Source organism: Sorex araneus, chromosome X, assembly GCF_027595985.1.
Source record: "Sorex araneus isolate mSorAra2 chromosome X, mSorAra2.pri, whole genome shotgun sequence".
NCBI classification, from domain to species: Eukaryota; Metazoa; Chordata; class Mammalia; order Eulipotyphla; family Soricidae; genus Sorex; species Sorex araneus.
Genome location: NC_073313.1, coordinates 212,832,428 through 212,853,646, shown reverse-complemented (window position 1 = coordinate 212,853,646; position 21,219 = coordinate 212,832,428). Strand labels below are relative to the sequence as shown.

The 21,219-nt window shown below is 35.3% G+C and overlaps 1 protein-coding gene across 1 annotated transcript in view; it reads left to right on the top strand.

The window, feature by feature from the left end:
* Positions 1-21,219, top strand: part of CCDC141 (coiled-coil domain containing 141) — a 216,604-nt gene that overhangs the window by 124,981 nt on the left and 70,404 nt on the right. The window contains exons 9-10 of the mRNA XM_055121699.1: positions 162-356; positions 13,956-14,128. Of these exons, the coding sequence (XP_054977674.1) occupies positions 162-356; positions 13,956-14,128 (368 nt within the window). The remainder of the gene's footprint in view (positions 1-161; positions 357-13,955; positions 14,129-21,219) is intronic.

Genomic DNA, 21,219 nt, shown 5'->3' with positions numbered 1-21,219 from the left:
ATTGGTATTCAAACCTGAAATGTAGCATATATTCCTCCATGATTTGAAAATAGAAGGAAAGGTTTCTAATATATTCAACATATTGAAGTATCCTCTGAATCTTATCAATGATAATAAAGGGTAAGATATGTCAAAAAACTGAAGAGAGTGATCTCTTGTAGGAATGGAATTCCGAAGTTGAAACGTTGAAGACTGAGGCACTCGGGATTCTTCTATCAAAGGAAAACATGGAGAAAGAACATCTACAGATCTCAAACCAGAAACTGAATCAACTTCAAGAAGAATTTGGTTGGCTCATGGTGGAAAGGGAAGTCTGGTTAAAAAAGGCCAATGATTTTTTTAACAACGCTAACAAGGTCAGTGTAAGGTCCAGTTGGTCATTTTAGATCATAAGAGCTGACCAATAAGCAACCCGTTAGAACCACAGGCTTTGGGGACACACCCTCCAAGTTAAGACTGCTCACGGTTTTTAATTAATAGGACTAAGGAAGAGTTTTTAAAATGTATTTCTGTAATGACCATTACTTTGTTTTCAACACTGAGATTAAACTTTGGTATGTTTAGAGTCACATTAGGACGGTATCACAGGAGGATTTTATCTTAGAACTAATATTGGTCTGTTTGTGATGGAATACATTGCTAATATTATAGTGTTTCTCATGAAAAGTTCTCGTATAAAATTTCAATCCTGATATCTCTCAAGATTCTTGTTTAAAAAAACAACAAAACTAACTATTAAAAAAGATCCTTCTCTTTCTCTCTCTTTTTTTATGTCTTTCACTTATAAAAATTACAAAACCTATTTGCGAACATTTAATCTCAAAATCAGCCTTGATGGACAGAACCTTTTAAAGTTAGCTAAGCAGAAATCTTGCTATGGAGCCTCTCCAGGTTTTCTTGTGCTGGAGAAGTGCTGATTCTTTTCATGCTAAAAAGCAAGAGTTCCTGTCAAGTGGGTATTTTCACATGCTCCTGCCACTTGTATAAGACTCAGAATCTGAGTCTAATGATCCTATTTGAAATTTTTCCTACTTTTCCCAATTTATTAGACATCTTCAACCTGCTGAATTAATTTATTGGAATTAAGTTACTGGAATTAATACTTTTTAATTCCGTTACATATATATATACATATATATATATTTTTTAAGAGCTGGACAATGGGTTAATTCCCAGAAACTAGGCACATTGTGATTCAAAGTCATGACCTCAATACCCTGAATACAATGTCCTGGTAGATACACTGTAGTAATTACTTTTGAATTTCTTTAATAATTCATTTATTATTTTTAAACTTTTAAAAAAAACACATTAATGCTAGCAAAATTTCAAAACAAAGGTGCTAGACTTAAGGGGAAAATGTTAAAGGAATATTTACTGTGAAATTATTTGTTGTTTTAAATGTCTTGAAGAGAAAAAAAACAGGAATCATGTATTACTGAAGTTGTTGAGCTAACTAGATGTTAGCTACTAGTTATATTTCTCTTCAATAGCACAGTCTTTGAAGAAAAAGCTTCTTAAGTCAACTCTCTCATTCTCTAAAATGAGTGGGTTATCTAGTCCACCAATGAGTGGGTCATCTGCTAGTCAACCAATGAAGTCTCTAAGGAAAATAGCTATAGGATATACTGCTGCAATAAAGTCACACTTCTACAAGTCCTATCCTTTGTTTACCTGCAAAACAGGGAGTTTTTATCTCTGTTTTATATTCTCATTCTCTTGCTCACTCTTTATTCTCATTATTTGTTGACATGCCAGAGAGATTTTTCTTCTAATATTATCTGTTGGCCTTGAGGGAAAGGGATAGCATCTTTTACAATAATAGAGTTTAAAACTGAAGAACAGTTAACCATATGCATTCATTCTGGTCAAATCCTAAAAAATCATTTTGTTGTTTATTTTAGCCCCAAAGACTTTTGATTGTTTCATCATTTGAATGTCAGGATATTCAAATTACAATAATGCCTAATTATTTATCTGCACTATCACATTTTCTATGGCTTAAGTATAAAATTATCTCTATTCAAAACACCAGTTCATTTGCAACTCCAAATCTAAGAATTAAATATAAAAGATTATGAATGCTTTTTTCCCAACAAATACAAATAGAAGTTTATAAAACTGATGTTTAGTCATGTCTCCTGAATTATTTACCATATTATAAAGAATAAATGATGAAATTATGTAGTGGGTATCCATTAAAGTAGAAAACTCATGATATCCAGTTGTGCTCAGTGCTTATTCCTGATTCCATGTTTAGGTATCACTCCTGGTGATGCTTGGGGGACCTTATGTGGTGCTGGAAATCAAACCTGAGTCAGCCATATGCAAGGCAAACACCCTACTTGGTATACTATCTCTCTGGTCTCTAAATGAATATTTTTATTGTGTAGTTTACGTCATGTTTATTTCCAAAGTATTAATTTTTCTTTTTGCAATTCATTTGATCAAATCTTAAGGAACTTCCATGTGACCATGTTAACTTGTCACAAATTCCTGAATACTGACAGAAGACATATGTGTTCTGAGTCTGTTTTGAAAGACTTTATTTATTATTCATGCAAAAGTAGTAATCAAAGTATCAGCAAGTCACATACTAATTTTCATGGTGTAATATAGGTGAGCACATCTGCAGTAGATAGGATTCCCCTAACCTTGTGGAATCCATGGCTTTAGAATAAACAATAAATAGGCCTTTGTTTTTGTCTGAGAAGATACAGTAATGAGAGATGACCCAGATAAAGATAATTCAGTTAAGGATTTGGGGTATGCCCATAAAAGAGACTCTTCCCATTCAATTCATGTGAATCTGAGTATTATAACCATGAAAGAAAAACAAAAAAGGAGGTAGTCAGTGCTTAAAAAGTAAATACTGACCATGAAAACCTATTCCACTTTGATAAGGGCAATTATTTTTCAGCAGTAACTTCTTGTTTGAATTTGTCAAAGCTAGGTTAATACCCTTACATTTCTGCATGAAATATTAGTGTGAAAAATATGGTAGTATAGGGGATAGGAAACAGTGAATGTGACACATATGTGTGCCTAAAAAATACTGTATCATTCATTTATACTTTTGAAATACTGAACTTTGCTAAAACAATAATAAATAGCACAATCCCATTTTATTGAATGGCCTGTCATTAATAAGTTTTCCATATTATAGAGTTCTTTTTTTCATCCTGACTTTCATCATGTATCAAGTTGGAGCAGACAGAAGAATGCACCAATATTTTTTGCAATCATTTGGAAATCTCATTATTTTCTTTCATTCCCTGATCTACCAGTTGTAGATATAGATATGCTTATTTACTGGAGTAAAGGCAGTAATTCCTTTTATTGAAATTGCTGAATAAATATTTCATGAAATAAGTATACGCTTCTTTTTTAGGGACTCATTTCTTTACTAAATATCTAAAAAATAACTTGTGTTCTAAATGCTGGGGATATAGCAGAGAACAAAACATAATATCTATAAGTCAATACATTTCCAGTTTGTGAAAGTCAATAAAACATAATTATCACCTAATCATATACATTGACAATAGAGCCCATACTATCTTTGCTCCTGGATGAAGTTAATTATCATTTAACCCTACTAAATGCTGACAAATATTCAGGGTTCAATGGTCTATTTAAATGACTGTAGCATTTGGCTTGAGACACAGTGGTTTTTACTTAGAGTGAGTAGTAGGTTGTATGTCAGCACATGGAACCTAAGGGTATCAACACTGATGCTTTTTTTTGGGGGGGGGTCACTCCTGGCATTGCACAGGGGTTAGTCCTGGATCATGTACTCAGGAATTACTCCTGGCAGTGCTCGTGGGACGAAATGAGATGCTGGGAATCAAACCCGGGTTGACCGAGTGCAAGACAAATGCCCTACCCACTGTGCTATTGCTCTAGTCCCCAACACTGATGCTTTTTATCAAACAAATTCAAGAGAAAATTGAGCCTTACACTGAAGAACACAGGAAACTTCCTTTTCCTTTTAAAGTTGTATACTGTGCTTGGTCAACCAATTTTCTAAATCACATACACAAGTAGAATTATTTGTGATATTGTCAACCATGTATGATTTATTCTAATTCCTAAGAAGTATGAGGATATGTCATGCTCTACAAACATATTGCCTATTATAGTAAACATGCTACATATTATCTTACTCATCTTATTGTCTCCAAATTTTCATTTTTTGTGGTTTTAGATTTCTTATGTATTATATTTCTAGCAGGCTCATTACAAAGTAGCTTTGGTTAATATGTATTAGTCATTCAAGTGCATTTGACATTGTTTAGGGACTGTGATTTTAATAAAACAGAAGTGAATGTATAGTACACTTCAAGAGCAGGATAGTATGACTCTATAACTTATATGAATATGACAATGATGATTGAACTTAAATCTGCAAAATATGACTGATAGACCATGAAGTTTTATATCCTGTGCTTTCCATTTCCAAGCACATTATCTCATTGAAGAAAGCAAGCAGAGAAGATTGAGACCAAATCTACATTGTGTTGTGGTTCTTAGGGGACTAATCTTAAAGCAAAAATTCAATGGAAAGTTGGACTAATCTTAGAGCAAAAATTCAATGGAAAGAGGAATACACCAAAAGCAGTTGGAAATGTAGCAATTCTCATGGTTATACTGCATCTGCCATTATTGCTGAAATTTTAATGTATTTTTTAATGGGACTAGAGAGTTAGTATAAGGGTTTATGTGCTTACCTGGAATGCAGCAAACTCCAGTTTGATTTCTGGCAATGCATATGATCTCCCAAACTCTGCCAGGAATGATCCCTGAGTGCAGAGCTATGAGTAAGGTCTGAGCACCTCTGGGTATAGCCCAAAAAACAAAACCAAACAATTTTAAATAGCATTTCATTTTAAAATATATTTATAGTGATTCCAAATAGTAATATCTCTACAGAGACATTATAATTAAAGACAAAAAAAGCACAAGTTTAGGACATTTTCTTGTGGTAGAGATTAGAAAAAAAGATGCCTGTTCAAGTAGAAAATCTAAATGCATTTTGCAGAAGGAATTTGTTAGGTTGATATAAAGAATTCAAGAAATTAAATACTTTGTCATGAGAAATCAGGGCAAGTATATTACTTTCAGTGCTAATATTACTTAAGTAGCTATCTATATTCCCTTTTCCCAGAACAACTTCACTCTTAGAAATTCATCAGCTTGCTTATACACTTTCTCCCTTTTGCACTTAAGCATTCAGCTAATACATGATAGACTTCCTTTGTCATGTGTCATATAGTTCACTGCAATAAAAAGGTGGACAGACACAATCCTATGTTTCTAATGAATCTCCTGCTTGAACTTTGTAGGCTCTATGTCATAGAAGATTACACTAGTGGTGATATTGGCATTAGAACATTGTATGCCTGAAACTATTAGGAGCAACTTTGTACATCATGGTGTCTTAAATAAGAGAGAAAGATATGATGTTACCTAAACTTAAAGGGTTTTTTTTTGTTTATTTGCTTGCTTGTTTGCTTGCTTGGTTTTGGTTTTTGTTTTGTTTGGGGACCACACCAGATAGTGTTCGGGACTTATTCCTGATTCTCTGCTCAGGAATCACTCCTGGTTGTGTTCAGGGGGATAGAACTGGAGTTTGTGACATGCAAAGCAAGTGCCTTAACCCCTGTAAGATTTTTCTGTCCCAACACAAAAGCTTAGAAATAAAAATACATAATCCTTGCCTTCAAGAGTTTCTGAACATAGTTATAGAAGAGGCAGGTAAACAGAAGCACTGCAGGCTGTGGGAAAAACTGTGGTGGAGTGAACCTTGCACTTCAGAGCACCAAATCCTTTACCCCAGTGCACTAACGGCTTCTTCAAAGAAGGCGAGCTGTGAGCTAAATTTAAATGGCTGAGACCTAAAGGGTTGGTGGCTGATGGTATAAAGTCATGCCACGTTGGAGAGTCTATCTTAAATCCTTATGACAGGTATGGTGAGGGCGATATTCCAGAGTAATGAGATAAAAGTAGGCAGGGAACCTTCAAGAATGGTCTTGATGGACAGGTTTTACCTTTTGCTGAATATTTTCTTAAATATGCAGAGGTATAAGAAACTTAAACTCATGATGAGGCAGACCTCATGAGGCAGAAATAGAGTATCATAGTCCACTCTCTCCATTACTGCCTCTGAGAGTGGGTTAGAGACCTTTGCCTTTAGAATTCAGAGATAGGCTGCTTGAACCACAGCAAATATTTGGTTAACATGTCTACTTGTCAAATATCCACATTAGCCCAGAACTATATTTAATAGATGATAATTTTCAAAACAAGACTCCCTTGCCATCTAACTTTTAGCAAGGGAGACGACAGCTCAAAAATATTTAATATTTTTATATTTGATACTCATTTTATTGTTTTGAATTTTTAAGTTGTTTTATTGATTGAGATTCTGTGATTTACATACTGTTATTGGCGGTTTCGCATACACGTAATTCCAACACCACACTCATGACCAGGGTACCCACCTCCCTCCCGAAAGGAGCCCAGTGCCAGTCCCTTTTAAACACTACGCTCAACTCAATTGTGTGGATCTTTGGTTTTGACCCTTTTCTGCTACCTTGCTGTGTATCTTTAAATCCCACACATGAGAGAGATCATTCTGTATTTATCTCATGCCAACTGACTTCACTTAGCATGGTTTCCTCCTGTTCCGTTCATATTTCTGCGAATTACACAGTTTTGTTTTTTCTTAGAGCTGCATATTTTTCTGTTCCAACTTCTTGATCCATTAATCCAAAGGTGGGCATTTAGGTTGTTTCTACATCTTGACTGTTGTACCAAGTGTGGTGATGAATGCAGGTGGACATTTATCCTTTCCAATTAGTGCTTCTGTGTCTTGGAATTAGATGCCAAGAAGTAGTATTGCTGCGTCACATAGTAGTTCTATTCCCATTTTATTTAAAGATCCCCATACTGTTTTCTATAGAGGCTAAACTAGATGACCTTCCCACCAGTAAGGATGAAGACACTCATTTTAATTGTTACTCATTCAATGACTATCTCATGATAAAGTTATCAATTGACTTCCATGTCAGGAGTGTAATAATTGGTTTTCTTTCCGTAAATAACTTCAGATTGCTGAATCTCTTTTTTTTCAGTAAATATATTATTCCTTATACTTAGGACTTTTTTTGATATGTTTACTTTGCTTTGCCACATTAAAATTTATTGAGGGCAAGCAATACATCCATTTCACATTACATTCACTAGAGTGTAACGTGAAATGGATGTAGAGAATAGTGCCTTCCAGATAGTATATTTTCTGTAACTATTTGAATGATTGAAAGCAGCACAATATTAGAAACTATTGCATTTGGGGCCACCATTATCTTGTTCATATAAGACTATATTGATCTAAGTAATTGGGATGAGATCATTTTGAAAGAAAAGAGCTTAGCCACTACTTTCATGTACAAGAAATGCCAATTGCAAGCTCAATCTCTCTGTCATGTCTGAGAAGTTGATTAGTCCTATATAAAGACACTGTCATCATCAATATCACCTCCTCTGAGAAGTCTTGGGCAGCACTAATTGCTTTTCCTTATGATTGCATAGTATTTCTCTGTGCTCGTTAGAGAGAGATTATGTCTTAATCATCTTATTTTTTACCAGTTTTCATAGAATGTTGTAAAATCCATGAATAAGTGGCTGACCATATGACAAATCAATTATCATTTTGAGATTGAGTTTGCTCCTTTCTAAAATAAGTTTACTAAGCTACTTCTTTTTCAAGAAATACCATTTAGCAGAAAAAGTTCCTAAAGTTGGTGATAAATGTATAAAATCCAGTCAGGAGAGAATTGGAGTGTAAATAAATAAATGCAATCTTGGAGTATTGTATGAAAATTTAGATGACACTTTTCTAAAATAATATAATAGATTTTGGAGTTAAACCTCCTGGGTATGAATTTGGTCACAGATATGTATTAGCTCTATGACCTGAGGCAGTTATTTAATTTCCTGTGTGTCTGGATTTTTCATCTGTAAAATATGAATAATAATTATATGTATTTCACAAAGTTATTGCACTATGTAAATAAATTAATGCACGACTATTGCACAGAACAGCTAAATATGCAGTAAGTGCTAGCCATTATTTTGTCATTAAGTATATGCATTTAATACTGCACTAGTTACTCTAGCATGACTTAAATGCTTTTGTTCATTTTCATACTCCCAACACATAGCAGAGGGCATGCTATACAGACTTTAATAAATATTTGTTTTTCTATTCAGCACTGATATCTTCCATATTCTGGGTCCTAATCCGTAAATATTTGTTGAATAAATGGAAAAATAATGCTGTGTGCATTATAGATGAACTTTCTCCAAATGGACATACTAGTATTCTCAAGACCATCCTAAAATCACCTACGTATATTTAAATAAAATTAAAGAAATGACTTATTGTGCACAGTGACTATCTGGCAAGACTTCAAATATGGATGTAGTTTACTTTTTTTAAGATAAATTTAGAAAAAGAAATTATTGATGCATAAACTTCCTCCATACATGGCTGGAAAAAAATGCTTCATATATATACCACTTTAACGTCATATATAATCACTTTAAATACTGTATTTACAAATTTACAACATCTTAAATTCTTTGCAAAATCCTGCTTTAGGTAGTCATCATTTTAAACACCTCTCATTAACACCACTAATCCAACAATGTTTACTCTGAACAGGGAGTTCTGGAACCCAGGGGAACAACATTGAAGAGGTAAGGAAGGAATAAGCCAGAGCACCAGTAGGGGGCAGCAAATGTCTGGAGCAAAAAATCCCTCCCTCCATACCCCTCTGCTCCCAGGACTTTTATAAGACTGGGCAAATTTGGGCAGAACAGGAATTAAAAATTATCTTGCCATATCGAAGGCCACCAAAAGTTTCTTGAGTTATGTTTTAGAAAGGAAATTGAAGCTTGTGGTTTTCCCCACTTAAAAAAAATCTTTTCTTTTTTTACTGTTTGAATTTTAGGCCACACATGGTGGTGCTCAGGGATCATTTGGTGGTGCTCAGAGGCCGTATATCATGCCAGAGATTGAACAGGTCGGCCATGTGCAGGCAAATCCCCTACTTGCTATACTATATCCATGACCCCTTTATAAAAACTTAATCCTGGAGAGATTTGAATCTCCAATAGATCATCATCATCATCATCATCATCATCATCATCATCCCATTGATTGTCAAATTTCTTGAGTGTCTCAGTAACCTCTCCATTCGTCCAAGCCCTGAGATTTTAGAAGCCTCTCTCTACTCGTCCTTCCAACGATGCTGTGCTGGAGGCTCTTTCAGGGTCAGGGAAATGAGACCCAGCTTGTTACTGGTTTTGGCATATTAATACACCATGGGGACCTTGCGAGGCTCTCCCATGTGGGCAGGAAACTCCCAGTAGTTTGCCAGTTTCCAATAGATAGAGTAATCTAATTAGAAGACAATTTGAGTTTTGAGTTCTTGTTAATTAAAGCTTCAAACATTCTCCATCCTTGAAACTCATGAAGAGAAATTTTCAAGATATATATACATATACATACATATATAAAATATATATTACATATTATTAGTATTGTATAATTAGTACTACTACTAGTTACTAGTAGTAGTATTGTTTGCTACTTGATTAATCTGTAGAGAATCAATGTTTATATACATTTTATACACATAAACATTGATTCTCTATAGATTAATCAAGTAGCAAACAACACTAATTTAGCAACGCTAATTAAACATCCCTTTGAAGTTGCATGATATAAGAATTGTGCTGAGGGGATTCATGATTCTTGCTTAGTTTAGTAACCTTGTAGGTAGTTAAGAGAGAATAAAATATACTCTGCCTGATACTGCCTCTATTTTGTTTGGTGCAACCTGCTTTGAATCTTGGGCCCAAAAAAAAAAAAAAGAAAAAGTTTTTATTAACATCGCAAAGAACAAAAATCAAGCAACTCCTCAGTCTGTTTCAAACCAGAGACAATAAGAGCTTTTTGATTTCTTTTGATATGCCGAATAACTGAGGGGTTCCATATGGAATAATCAGCTAGAACTCAAAAGGAGAATTCTACTTGCTTCTATAGTTTGTGTTTTTTTTGATAATGCAATCATAAAACCTTTATTTGAACACAATATAACATAGTGTGAAGAAAGTACTGGTGTGAAAAGAAAACCTAAAGGAAAAATAATTGCAAAAATGTTTATGTGTGGATTGCAGTGTTCTTGCCAGAAATAGCCAGTTATGTGCTATGTGTGCAACAAAGAGATTCTTTCTAGGCTGGATTGAGTATATCAGGTTCCTTTTGCATATGGCAAATAAAAAGCACTCAGTTCTATTTCGGGGGGTAGATTAAGCAAGAGTAATGATATTTAAATCATTTCTGGAATTGGTACATGGATTCCTCAGTAAAACTGCATAGGGATAAGAAAAATGAGCTTTGCATATGACTCAGAGTATCACAGACAGTAGAATCTTTTTGAAAGAGACTTCCACTTAAAACCAAGAAATTTAATCATTTCTGCTCTGTGCTCAGATTATTTCCATTTGGATTAGATTAGAATTAAAACTAAGGAGCATATTCTCATAGAACATCCAGCCCTATAGTAGAATTCTGTAAATATATTGGAGTAATATATATTAGTATATATGTACATATACATTATACATATATATAGTAAGTAATTTGTAGAGCTAATGAAGAAATTTAATCCTTCACTTTCTTTCTACTGTCATAGCTCTATTATATGTAACCCAAAAAACAATTTATGTTTGATCTCTGGCACCACTTGGTCTCCAAGCACCATTGGAAGTGACCCAGAGTATAGGGCCAAGAGCAGCCCCTGAGCACCTCAAGTTATGGGACAGTCCCTAATATTGTTCCCAGAATAAAATTTATAAGTCAGTGCTTCTCCAACATTTTAATATATTTGAGAAAAATCTCTGAGAAAAAATTTGGATACTCTGAGCCTTAGATATGGATTATCTAAGTCCTTTATCACCACCTTCTCCTACAAAATGTTTAGCTCTTCCATTTATTTCCATAAAGTTAAAAAAAGAATACATTTCATAATTTAAAAAATCCAGAAATGGGGTGGATTCACATCACACAGGCATTTAGTATCCACATGGCTTCAGAATTTAAGTCCTTTGTAGAAAGAGCAACACCCTAGGAGAATGGGAGGGGCAGGGGACAGCTGTTGATTAGAGCCACAAGAGAACGGGTGGTGGCCAGCAGCTGACCACATTCATCTTAATCATAGCAATCTTGAAAAGATGCTTAACCTTTCAAGGATATATTGGATCAAGAAAGGGTTACAGTATAGCCAGAAATACTTGCTGAAAACTTTGTACATGTTTATCATCAGTTCTAGTTACCTTCATTTTTTACTTCTACAATTCTCAATCCAATAAACATGATAGGAATTAAGGCTCCTGATGCTTAATATTAACAAAATATAGTTAAACTTGCAGGCAAAAAAAACGGAAAGATAGTAAACTTTGGAATCTCTATTCTTTTTCGTTTCATACCAGACCTTGAGAATTAACTTTAAAAAAGGATATTAAATCTCTGATACCTATATATATGCTTTTTACCTTGATTTGTTCCTTATGTTTTTCTCAGTCGTTCACCATCTTAAATCTGAATATGCACTTACTCTGAGCACTTGTTCACATACATATTAAATTGTTAGGCATGTTTATGAGAATTCATGTTAACTATGACTGTACCAGATTTTTGCCATAGGCACTAACTTTTAAACTAACTCTTGATTAACAAGAGACTCCAGTTTATTCAAAGTAAGCAATAAAAGATTTAAATATAAAGCATAATTACCAAACAGTGCTTTCCTCCATCTGATGGAAAGATTAGGTTCATTCAAATCATTGTCAGTGACATCCTGACTGACACCTTTGTCTTTGCCAGCAATTCCATGGAAGAAAAAGAGTCTGAGAAGGACAGGTGCTCCAGGTTCAAAGTGTCTTTGATTATGCCGCCTTTCTTTCTCGTCTGTATGGCATAAGAAATCTCACGACTTTCCTTGCTTGTTTTTCCTGTGAGGAAAGGCTGATGCTTGCTGACAAAGCCTAGAGTCTACTTTCTGAAAAGTAGAAAACAGTCTACTTTCTGCAGCCTTCCTGGTAATCCTTTCTCATGTCACCATTACAAAAAACTGTACTAGACAAATCCATTGCACATGAGAAGAAGTTTCACTGGTAGATATTATTTAAGCTCTCTGAGACCTTGTTTCCCAATGTCCGTAGTGGGGATCATTTACTGCTTGCTTCCAAAGCTGTAAGGGAAGATGTATCTTGAACTCAGCAGACATTCAAAACTATTAGTTGACTTTCAAGGATACTTCTTGAATTCAAAGTAATCATGAGACAGAGAGTGTAGGAGTGTCATCAGTTCTTATTAACTGCATTTGTTGTTGCTAGTTCCTATGAAATAGTAAGTTTCTTTCAAATAATCTGTGACATAAGTGATTTTTTTTAAAAAAAATAGTACATGGAACAGATTTTGGAGACATGAGGACTTTGAAGTGAGAACAGAATATCAACATATAAATAATTGGCAGTGTTTGAGATATTTCATATTTCATTCAAATTTTGTTCAATTTCAGTTTTGCCTTCAAACCTCTTTAGGATGGCAACTGGGGTATGGCTTTTGTTTCATCTCCACCAGAGCTGAGTTAAACTGCATTTTTCCTCTGATCATTCTCAGGTCTCAGTATTACACTCATGAGACCCGCTATTCTCGTATCTCATGAATCTTCTGTGGGGTCTGTATATTCCATTTTGGTGGGACCCTGCCAAACTCATGTCTTTCAAGGTAGCAATTAAGCAAGATGTTACTTCAAGGTCAATTGGCCATGGCGCTGTCAAACAAACTGCAGGAGGATGCTCTCCAGGTTATAGGGCATATTCTGTAAGGTGGCTTTCCCAGATGAGTCAAAGGACATATGGCAAGACCTCCCTGGTAGTTCAGCTTCCGAGTTTCTTCAGCTTACCCAACTTTTTGCTCTCTAGGTACACATTGAGAAATGGTATGTCAGAAAACCTATGAAGATTTTTACACTCTGTTCTCTCTCTTTTTCCTTCATATTACTCCAGTTCTCTTTCATTGCCTTTACTTTTCCACTTTAATGCCAATAAGACTTGATGATTCAAAAAATTAAGTCCTCCCCACTTTATGTTAATTTCAAAAGCTTAATTCCTTATGCTTGGTTGTTAATCTGCTAATAAAGTGAGAAAGAAAAGGAATAAAAAAGTATAGCAAGACTAGCTTGATTTACAAGACTATGATTTTTCCCCTGCATAATTCTATTTTTCTTATCAGAAACTAAATATTGCATTCACCTTAGTCCATGCACTGCCTGAGAACTAAATTCTAATATTGTCTAGAGATGGATGCCATGTATATAGCAGACAGAATTTCTTATACTTGGAAATGCAAGGAGCAAAAGTAAATTAGCAATTTATTATATACTTCTCTATAGTACTTTAGTTTCAAAGTGCAATTTATTATCAACTTTCCTTTTAACAATATTACAGAAACATTCAGGTTACAAAAGGTTGCATAATGTTCTTAAAATATCTCACTCATTATATTTCTACTTTACGGGAGGTGCAAGAAGTAAACCTGGCTGTCCAAATTCTATACAGTCATTACTGTGTTGTGTAGATCTGTTCTCAATGTAAGCTATTTTGGCAATTTTATGATGCTGATATTTATCTATTATAAACAAAACTATGATCACTTTTCCTTATAATTATATGGCCATTTTCTAAGACTAAGACTTGTTTTTTATTATGATTATAAACTAATAAATTGAATAGCCTGTTTTAATCTCTATTATTTCTGTGCACACATTGATGTAGATTTTAAACTAGAAAAACAGATGAAAATATGTTTTCTTTGGCAGGCATTTGATGTACTTGGAAGAGCTGAAGCTTACCTTAAGCTTCTTAAATCAGAGGGTTTAAGTCTGCCTGTCTTGGCAGCAAAGCATGAGGAATTACATAAAGAAATTAAAGACTGCACAGCTGATGCTTTGCAAAAGGGACGAGACTTAATCAGCCAAGTAGATTCCTGCAGGTGAGTAAGTCTATTTCCTCCTCAGAGTAACAAGCTTTTACACAATTTCCACAACCTGTTAAAAAAAAAGTAAGTGGTAGGATTCTTATTCTGTCTCTGATGTTCGGCTGCATTATGACATGGTTTAAAGGATTTATTGAATTTTCATCAACAGTGAATTTTGCTCAACCAGACACGGAGGCCCTCTTCTGAGCCTGAGGACAGGAATATTCTTCCTATGAGTCTCAGAGGAAAGAGGGGTAGGACAAAAGAAAAAACAGTTTTGGTTCCCAGTGCTTTTTACATATCATCGGTGAGGGGTTTCTTCCTGGTTTTCAATGAATGAGCCCGGAATCCACCCAGTTCCTTTTATCTTTTATGGAAAAAAAAAACAACCAAAACAGCTTTTATTCCTTTTAAACTTGTTGACTCATAAAAAAAATACTCCAAGTAAAATATATGTCTATTTTCATCAACACCATCATATAAACTCACATTTACTGAGAACCTGCACTGTGCCCAGAATTTTAGAATTATCTCACTAATACTCACAACTCTACAAGGCACATACTGCCAATGTTCTCCTTGATAAGTAACATATACAGAGAGGTTAAGTCACTCAGAAATAATCCCCAGCTAGTGAGTCAGGAGCCAGAACATGAATCTAAGTGCACAGTGCCTATACTACAGCTCCTGACCAGTGTACTAGAATGAGCACTTTTTAAGGCCACGTTCAGTGGGTGATCACTATAAGCCGAGAGTTGTGTGAGAATAGAAAGAGAAAAGGATCTTGGAAAACAGAAACTGAAGGCAATGGAAACAGCAAAAAGATACGTGGATTGTAAGACAAAGGGAAATGACAGCATATGGTGGAACAGATATTGGCTAGGAAGAAACAGTGGTCAGGGTTACAATTTTGCAAACAAAAAGATTTGTGTAATGATTAAAAAGTCTTTTATCTTTCAAATGCACAATTTCCTTGAATCTCAAATATTTCAAATTTTGTTCTGTTTTATTTTAGCTGTGTTTGAATATATAATTTGGTAGATTTGTTTGGTATTAGGAAATTTTCTTTCTTGAAAACTGTCTGAATATGAACAGACATATTTAACCAGGACTTATAATGAATGTTACAAGATAATGCAAAGCCAAGATCGAATATAATCAAAGTTTTTTCAAGAGTCACAAGACTCTAAGAAAAGCAAATGATTTTCTTCTTTGGAAAACTAACAATAATAATTGTAGCAATTAAGTTTCTGTACTTTGGTTCTAAGCTATGAATAAAGTAATAATGAGTCCACTGTCTCTACAGGTCTCAGAATTTCCATATCTGACCTCAAAGTGTGGGTATGAAAGCTCTTTCCCGATCCCTGGCTGAAAGTTCTGTTTTCTAGATCTAAATGCTTGAATGACTTGGAGAGAAGGTGATCTATGCAGTGGCTCAGATACTTTTGTGTGTGAACTTATAGTACATCTTGGACATGGATTAGAATCACTGCAGATTGATTTAATTGGTGAGGTTTCAAGTTTTAGTTGTGCAATGGTCCTTTGTCAGGTGAGCAATGGGAACTCAAAGGTATTAGTTCTCTGGCCCAACCTCTCTTTGCCTGTGTATTCTCGGGTCATGGGCAGTTTCCTTTATTGTAAGAAAAAACAGGTGGTCAAAAACTCTACCCCAAGTCTCTGGAAATCTGTCTCTGGTACCCTCATCTAGAAATTCTAGGTTCTTTGGACCCCATACCTCACACCATCATGCAGGTACACAAGTGTGATCTCTGACAAATCAGTAAGACCATACGGCTCTGTTTGGGTTCTGCCACCCCAAGCTTTTATTTGAAGTGAGCTCCCAGTATATGGATGCTACTGGAAGGCTCTTATTTGTTACCCTGCTGCCAGCAGTATCTGCCTTGTGTTCTTACTCCATTTCTGAGAAACATTATTTCTTATATTGAGTCTATTTATTTTCTATCCATTTAAGACATGACAGCAAATAGTCTAGTTCTTGCTTCCTAGTGAAGGCTAAAGTTCTCTATTCACTTTTGCTGCTTAGCTTGTGGAAATGGAGAGCTGGTCACAATTTATTATTGCTCACTTTATCCTGTCTATTCTAATCAATATGATTTTATTTCTATTCTTAAGTATAGATGAAGTACTTTTATTTTATATTGTGTTCTCTTTTTAGTTTTGGTGACCTTTAAGAGCCATCATTTCTGTGGGAGTTGTGTTTGATTGCTGGTCTCATTGTCCTTGCCTCTTTTGCTGCTTCTAATCTTGATTTTTATATTTGTATTATTTTTTAAAGTGATGTATTTAAAAATTGATATTTCTGTTCTTTAGACCAAAGTCTCAATACAAGTACCAGTTCATGACCACTTCAAGAAGATAGATTTAAGGGTTAGGTAATTGGATTAAAAGTAATTAGCTGTTTAGTGTCTGCCAACATGTTAGATATTTTAGTTTTCACATTAGTTCCAAATTACTTGGTTGCCTTGAGATTTCACAGTATTTTCACAGTATTTACAAATCAACATTATTTTCATTTTTCAGGAAGAGCTAAAGGTAAAGTGAAATTGGTACTTGGCAAAGGGCAACTTTGATTTAGAAGGTAGACATGGATAGAAACCTGGGGACTGGAAAGATTAGCCAGTACAGTGGGTGGGACACTTGCATTGCATCCTCAGCATTCCACAGGGTCCCATGAGCCCCACCCAAAGTGATTTCTGAGTGCAGAGCCTAATGTGCTCCCTGCCTTGCACTCCTGTTGCACCCCTCACCCCACACAAAAGAATAAAAATCCATTAAAAAGACAATCAAATGCATTAGGATCTCAGTTATAAACTAGGGGAGCAGAGAGCTGCTGATTTCAATCCTATACATTTCACTAGGAATTTTCTCCCCTTGTTCCTCTAATATGTCATTTGTTTAATAACTTGATAACTATCTATGGAAAATAATAGACATATTTTTATTCTCAGCCTTTGATGGCATGTAGGAGGGTTTATAGTAGTGGCAATAGAAGAAGCATAAACTTCTCTGAGGTTCATGTTACTGGATGCCACATGGCTTTCAAGATTTATGAATGTTTTGGAGGACACAAGTAAGATACAAAGTCCTAAGTGTTAATGTTCTTATAGAGCTGGAGTGATAGCACAGCCGGTAGGATGTTTGCCTTGCACGCAGCTGACCCGGGTTCAATTTCTCCATCCCTCTCGGATAGCTGGGCAAGCTATTGAGAGTATCCTGCCCTCAAGGCAGAGCCTGGCAAGCTCCCCATGGTGTATTCGTTATGCCACAAACAGTAACAACAAGTCTCACAATGGAGACATTTACTGGTGCCTGCTCAAGCAAATTGATGAACAACGGGATGACAGTGCTACAGTGTTAATGTTCTTATAATCAGACCTTTGGAAACTGGCATGGATTAGAAATTAAATCATAATGCCAAAGGAATTTATTTTGTGCGTTCCCGAAACAGAACAATATTGTGGTTTTTTTTTGATTAACTTATCTGAGTCTCAGTTTACTCATCTGTAAAATGGAAATATTTATTTTTAGAGGCAGTTTTTAAGTTTTTAAGTTTTGAGGGGGTAGCAGTTTTTAAGTTTTTAAGTTTTGAGGGGGTAGCACTTGTTAACCTGGAATATGTCAAATAATAATTACGTCATTTAAAAACTTCTATAAAAAGAATTTTAAAAATAAAATGCTTAGGCACATAGTTGTTTCAAATCAAAACAATGACAACAAAGGACATTCATTGTCATGTTAGCTATGATAGTATGCAATGTCACCTGTATAAACTCATTTTCACTAAGTAATATTTTATGTGAAACAAAGCAGGTAAATATTTTTCTTAAAATAATATAAGCAGAATGAATATTGGGACAGATATAAATTTCATAGTGATGTGTTTTTCTGTTAGTAAAAATAAAACAAAAAACAAAAAAAAAACCCCAGGATTTTAAAACTTCACATTGATCTGAAATAAAACTTCCCAGTAGTTCTAAGCCTTCTGTCATCATTCTTATCTAATTATTACCTTATTTGGAACAAATCCACACTGGTGCTTTATGCTATCATCAACTACCTTTGAAGTTGGAGCAGCCACAGGAAATTATAATCATTATTTACATTTACTTATGTTTTTCATCTCTCCTCTATAATTGGGTGATGAGTCTGAGTCACTGTTAAATATTTATTATGTTTCATAGTATTATATCTGATATATAGTATACATACACCCAAATTTGAAAAACCAATTTAAAGTACATTCATTGTCATGTTACCTATGATAGTCTGCAATAATGGTCAGACTTAGAATTTCAGTGAAGTTGAAAGCTCCTAACTTCAGACCTTCCTCACCTATTCCTAGGTCCTGATTGGATTGAAACTTGAACATAGAGTCATTGTAGACCAAGGGAAGCCTGCTGCTAAGTCTAAATATCCTGCATTTATTTATTTTGTCTGTTTTTTTTTCTTTTTTTTTTTTGCTTCTTGGTTTTCTTTTTTGACCACACCTAGAAGTGCTCAGGCCTTACCCCTGGCACTTCTTTGAGGGGTAACTCCTAGCGGTGCTCAGAGGATCACATAAGGTGCTAGGGCTAGAATTCAAATCAGCCACATATAAGCCACATGCCCTACCCACTGTACTCAGACCCCTATTCTGCATTTATTAAGCCCAAGAAACTGGTGAAGTGCTTAAACAAGTTGAAGATGGAAATGTGACACTTTCCACAATTTGAACAAACATTAGGACTCTCCTTTATTCCCTAACACAGCTATCAATTCAGCATGCTGAAACATGCAAGGCCCAGCACAGGCAAGCCACCTGTGAAATATTCATATGTCTTTTCTTGTTTGTGAAAATTAACTTAGAGTTTACAGGTAAATTTGCTTCACTGTCCTCTCAGTTTCTATATCTCTCTAGAAGACTGTCCTGATTTTTATCCTACCCCTTACGATAATTTCATCTAATAAACTCCACCTTATCTCAGATGTTTACTTTGTATCATCATGTCTATTTTTAATCTTACATTTATGATTACTTCTTCTTTGGAAGTGGATGTCATATCCGGCGGTGCTCAGGGCTTACTTCTGGCTCTTTGCTCAGGAACCACTCCCGATGGGTCTCAGGGGACTACGTGTATGTCAGGAACTGAACCTGGGTCAACTGTGTGCAAAGCAAGCACCCAACCTGCTATACTATAGCTCCACCCCTGAGTATCTTATTTTAGAGTTTATTTTCCTGAGGTGTTTTGAAATTTTGCATTGTACTCTTATCTACAGTAGTCTGTTCTTGGGTTTGTTTTTCCTTTTTGATTTATTTTTTTCCCATTTTAATTCTTTCCTTCTTAACAGTTTTGAAGACTTCCACCTGTACCCAGAAGGTCTCCCTTTCAGAACTGAGCTCCTGTTGTGTGAACAGGACGTATTGCCCTCAGAGCTGCAGCCAGGGAACCTGGATGAGGGTGTAGTTCATGCCCTGGGTGCCTGGCTCCTTCACTCCAGTCAAAGTTAATTATAGTATTTTATTTTATTTATTTTTATTTTTTATTGAATCACCATGTAATTATAGTATTCTATTAAACTCCTTTTGTATGGAGGAATAACCTATTCTTGTTACTTGAATGAGGTGATGGATTCTTAGTTATGGCTCCTTTTCATGTAGAACACGCTTTACTCTCTACGATGACAGAAATGTAATGTGTGGCCTTCTCTGCTTGCATCTGGGCCAGAACCTGGGAGCCCTATAACTTTGGCACAACTTATTCCTCTATTTCTTTGTTGTTTTGTATATACCAAAGATTGTGTGCATGGTGAGGAAGAAGGAATTATCAGTGTTTATAATGTATGTCAGAAAAAAATTGTAAAAATGAGCATTGTGCTTCTACAATACCAACAGTACCCTTTAAACGTCAGAATATAGATTAGAGGTGGTGCCGACAATATTCTCCAACATAAAGAATGTTTCTGGGTCCTGCTTAGAAGAAACAGTGTACTAGAGATAAGAATATTTTCTCCATTTTCTAACTATAATTTGTCCATAGACAAAAAAACCCACGTGATCAGCTGATTCTTTCTGATGAGATAGAGTAAGCTGTCAAGTGCTTTCCATCTGCTTCAGCTCCTAATCCAGATGGGCTGCCAATAGTAATTTATGAAAGGTTTAAAAGCAACTTGCCGTTCTCTGGAAAGAATCATTAGACTACATTAACAACGGGATTTGTTCCCCTCCCCCACTCCCAATTTACAACAGATGCAAAGATAAGGCAACTGCTTCCATACAGTAAATAGAACAGTCTATTTTTTAGCCAGAAGTCAATGTCTTTACTCTTTGGGGAGGAAAAAAATCATTTTCTGTCCTCCTAGCCTTTCTACTGTTTAAAGAAAAGAGAAAATGCTCCCATGATGGAGCTTTAACATATATCTCAAGAAGATTTTATAGGCTGTCATTTCTGAGTATCTGTGTTGCTTGGAAAAGTCAAAATCACCATCAGGAATAATCTAGTGTACCTCATGCTTGCACTGCAGACAGACACCTTCTAATCCATTCTTATGTAGAGATTAAGTCCAAAGGTAAATTGGTAGTTCTTATGTCAGTCATAGAGCCCCAGATTTAGTGCCTCTAGCCCCCAAGAAACACATAGTGTGATTTCAGAATCAGAACAAAATGATAGCACACCAAGTGTAGTCAAGTTTCTATTACTTATTCTCCACTACTGTCCCATCATTTGTATAATAGGACTATGAAATGATAAGATTCATTTCTGGGTGACTGCTGGACTCCTGTTAATTTATTTTCAGTTCATGTATCAATTCCCAGTAGACAGAAGTCAGATTTTTTCTTTGATCAAACCATCTGATTTTTATGTTCTGAGCCAATATATATGTTACACTTTTTTAGAGTTTTCAAAAGTCTAGAATCAGTGCAGAAGGTATGTACATAAAGTGATCAGTGTATGAATGAAGATGATGGAGAGGCGAACGCTATCACCTGCAATATGGTTCTTGCTAAGAAGGGATGTAGAGGGAAGGGCGCAGCACAAGGGTTAGGATTTGGCAGATGTATTTCAATCAGAAATCGTGGGAAGAGTTAGGTTGATGCACGATACCTT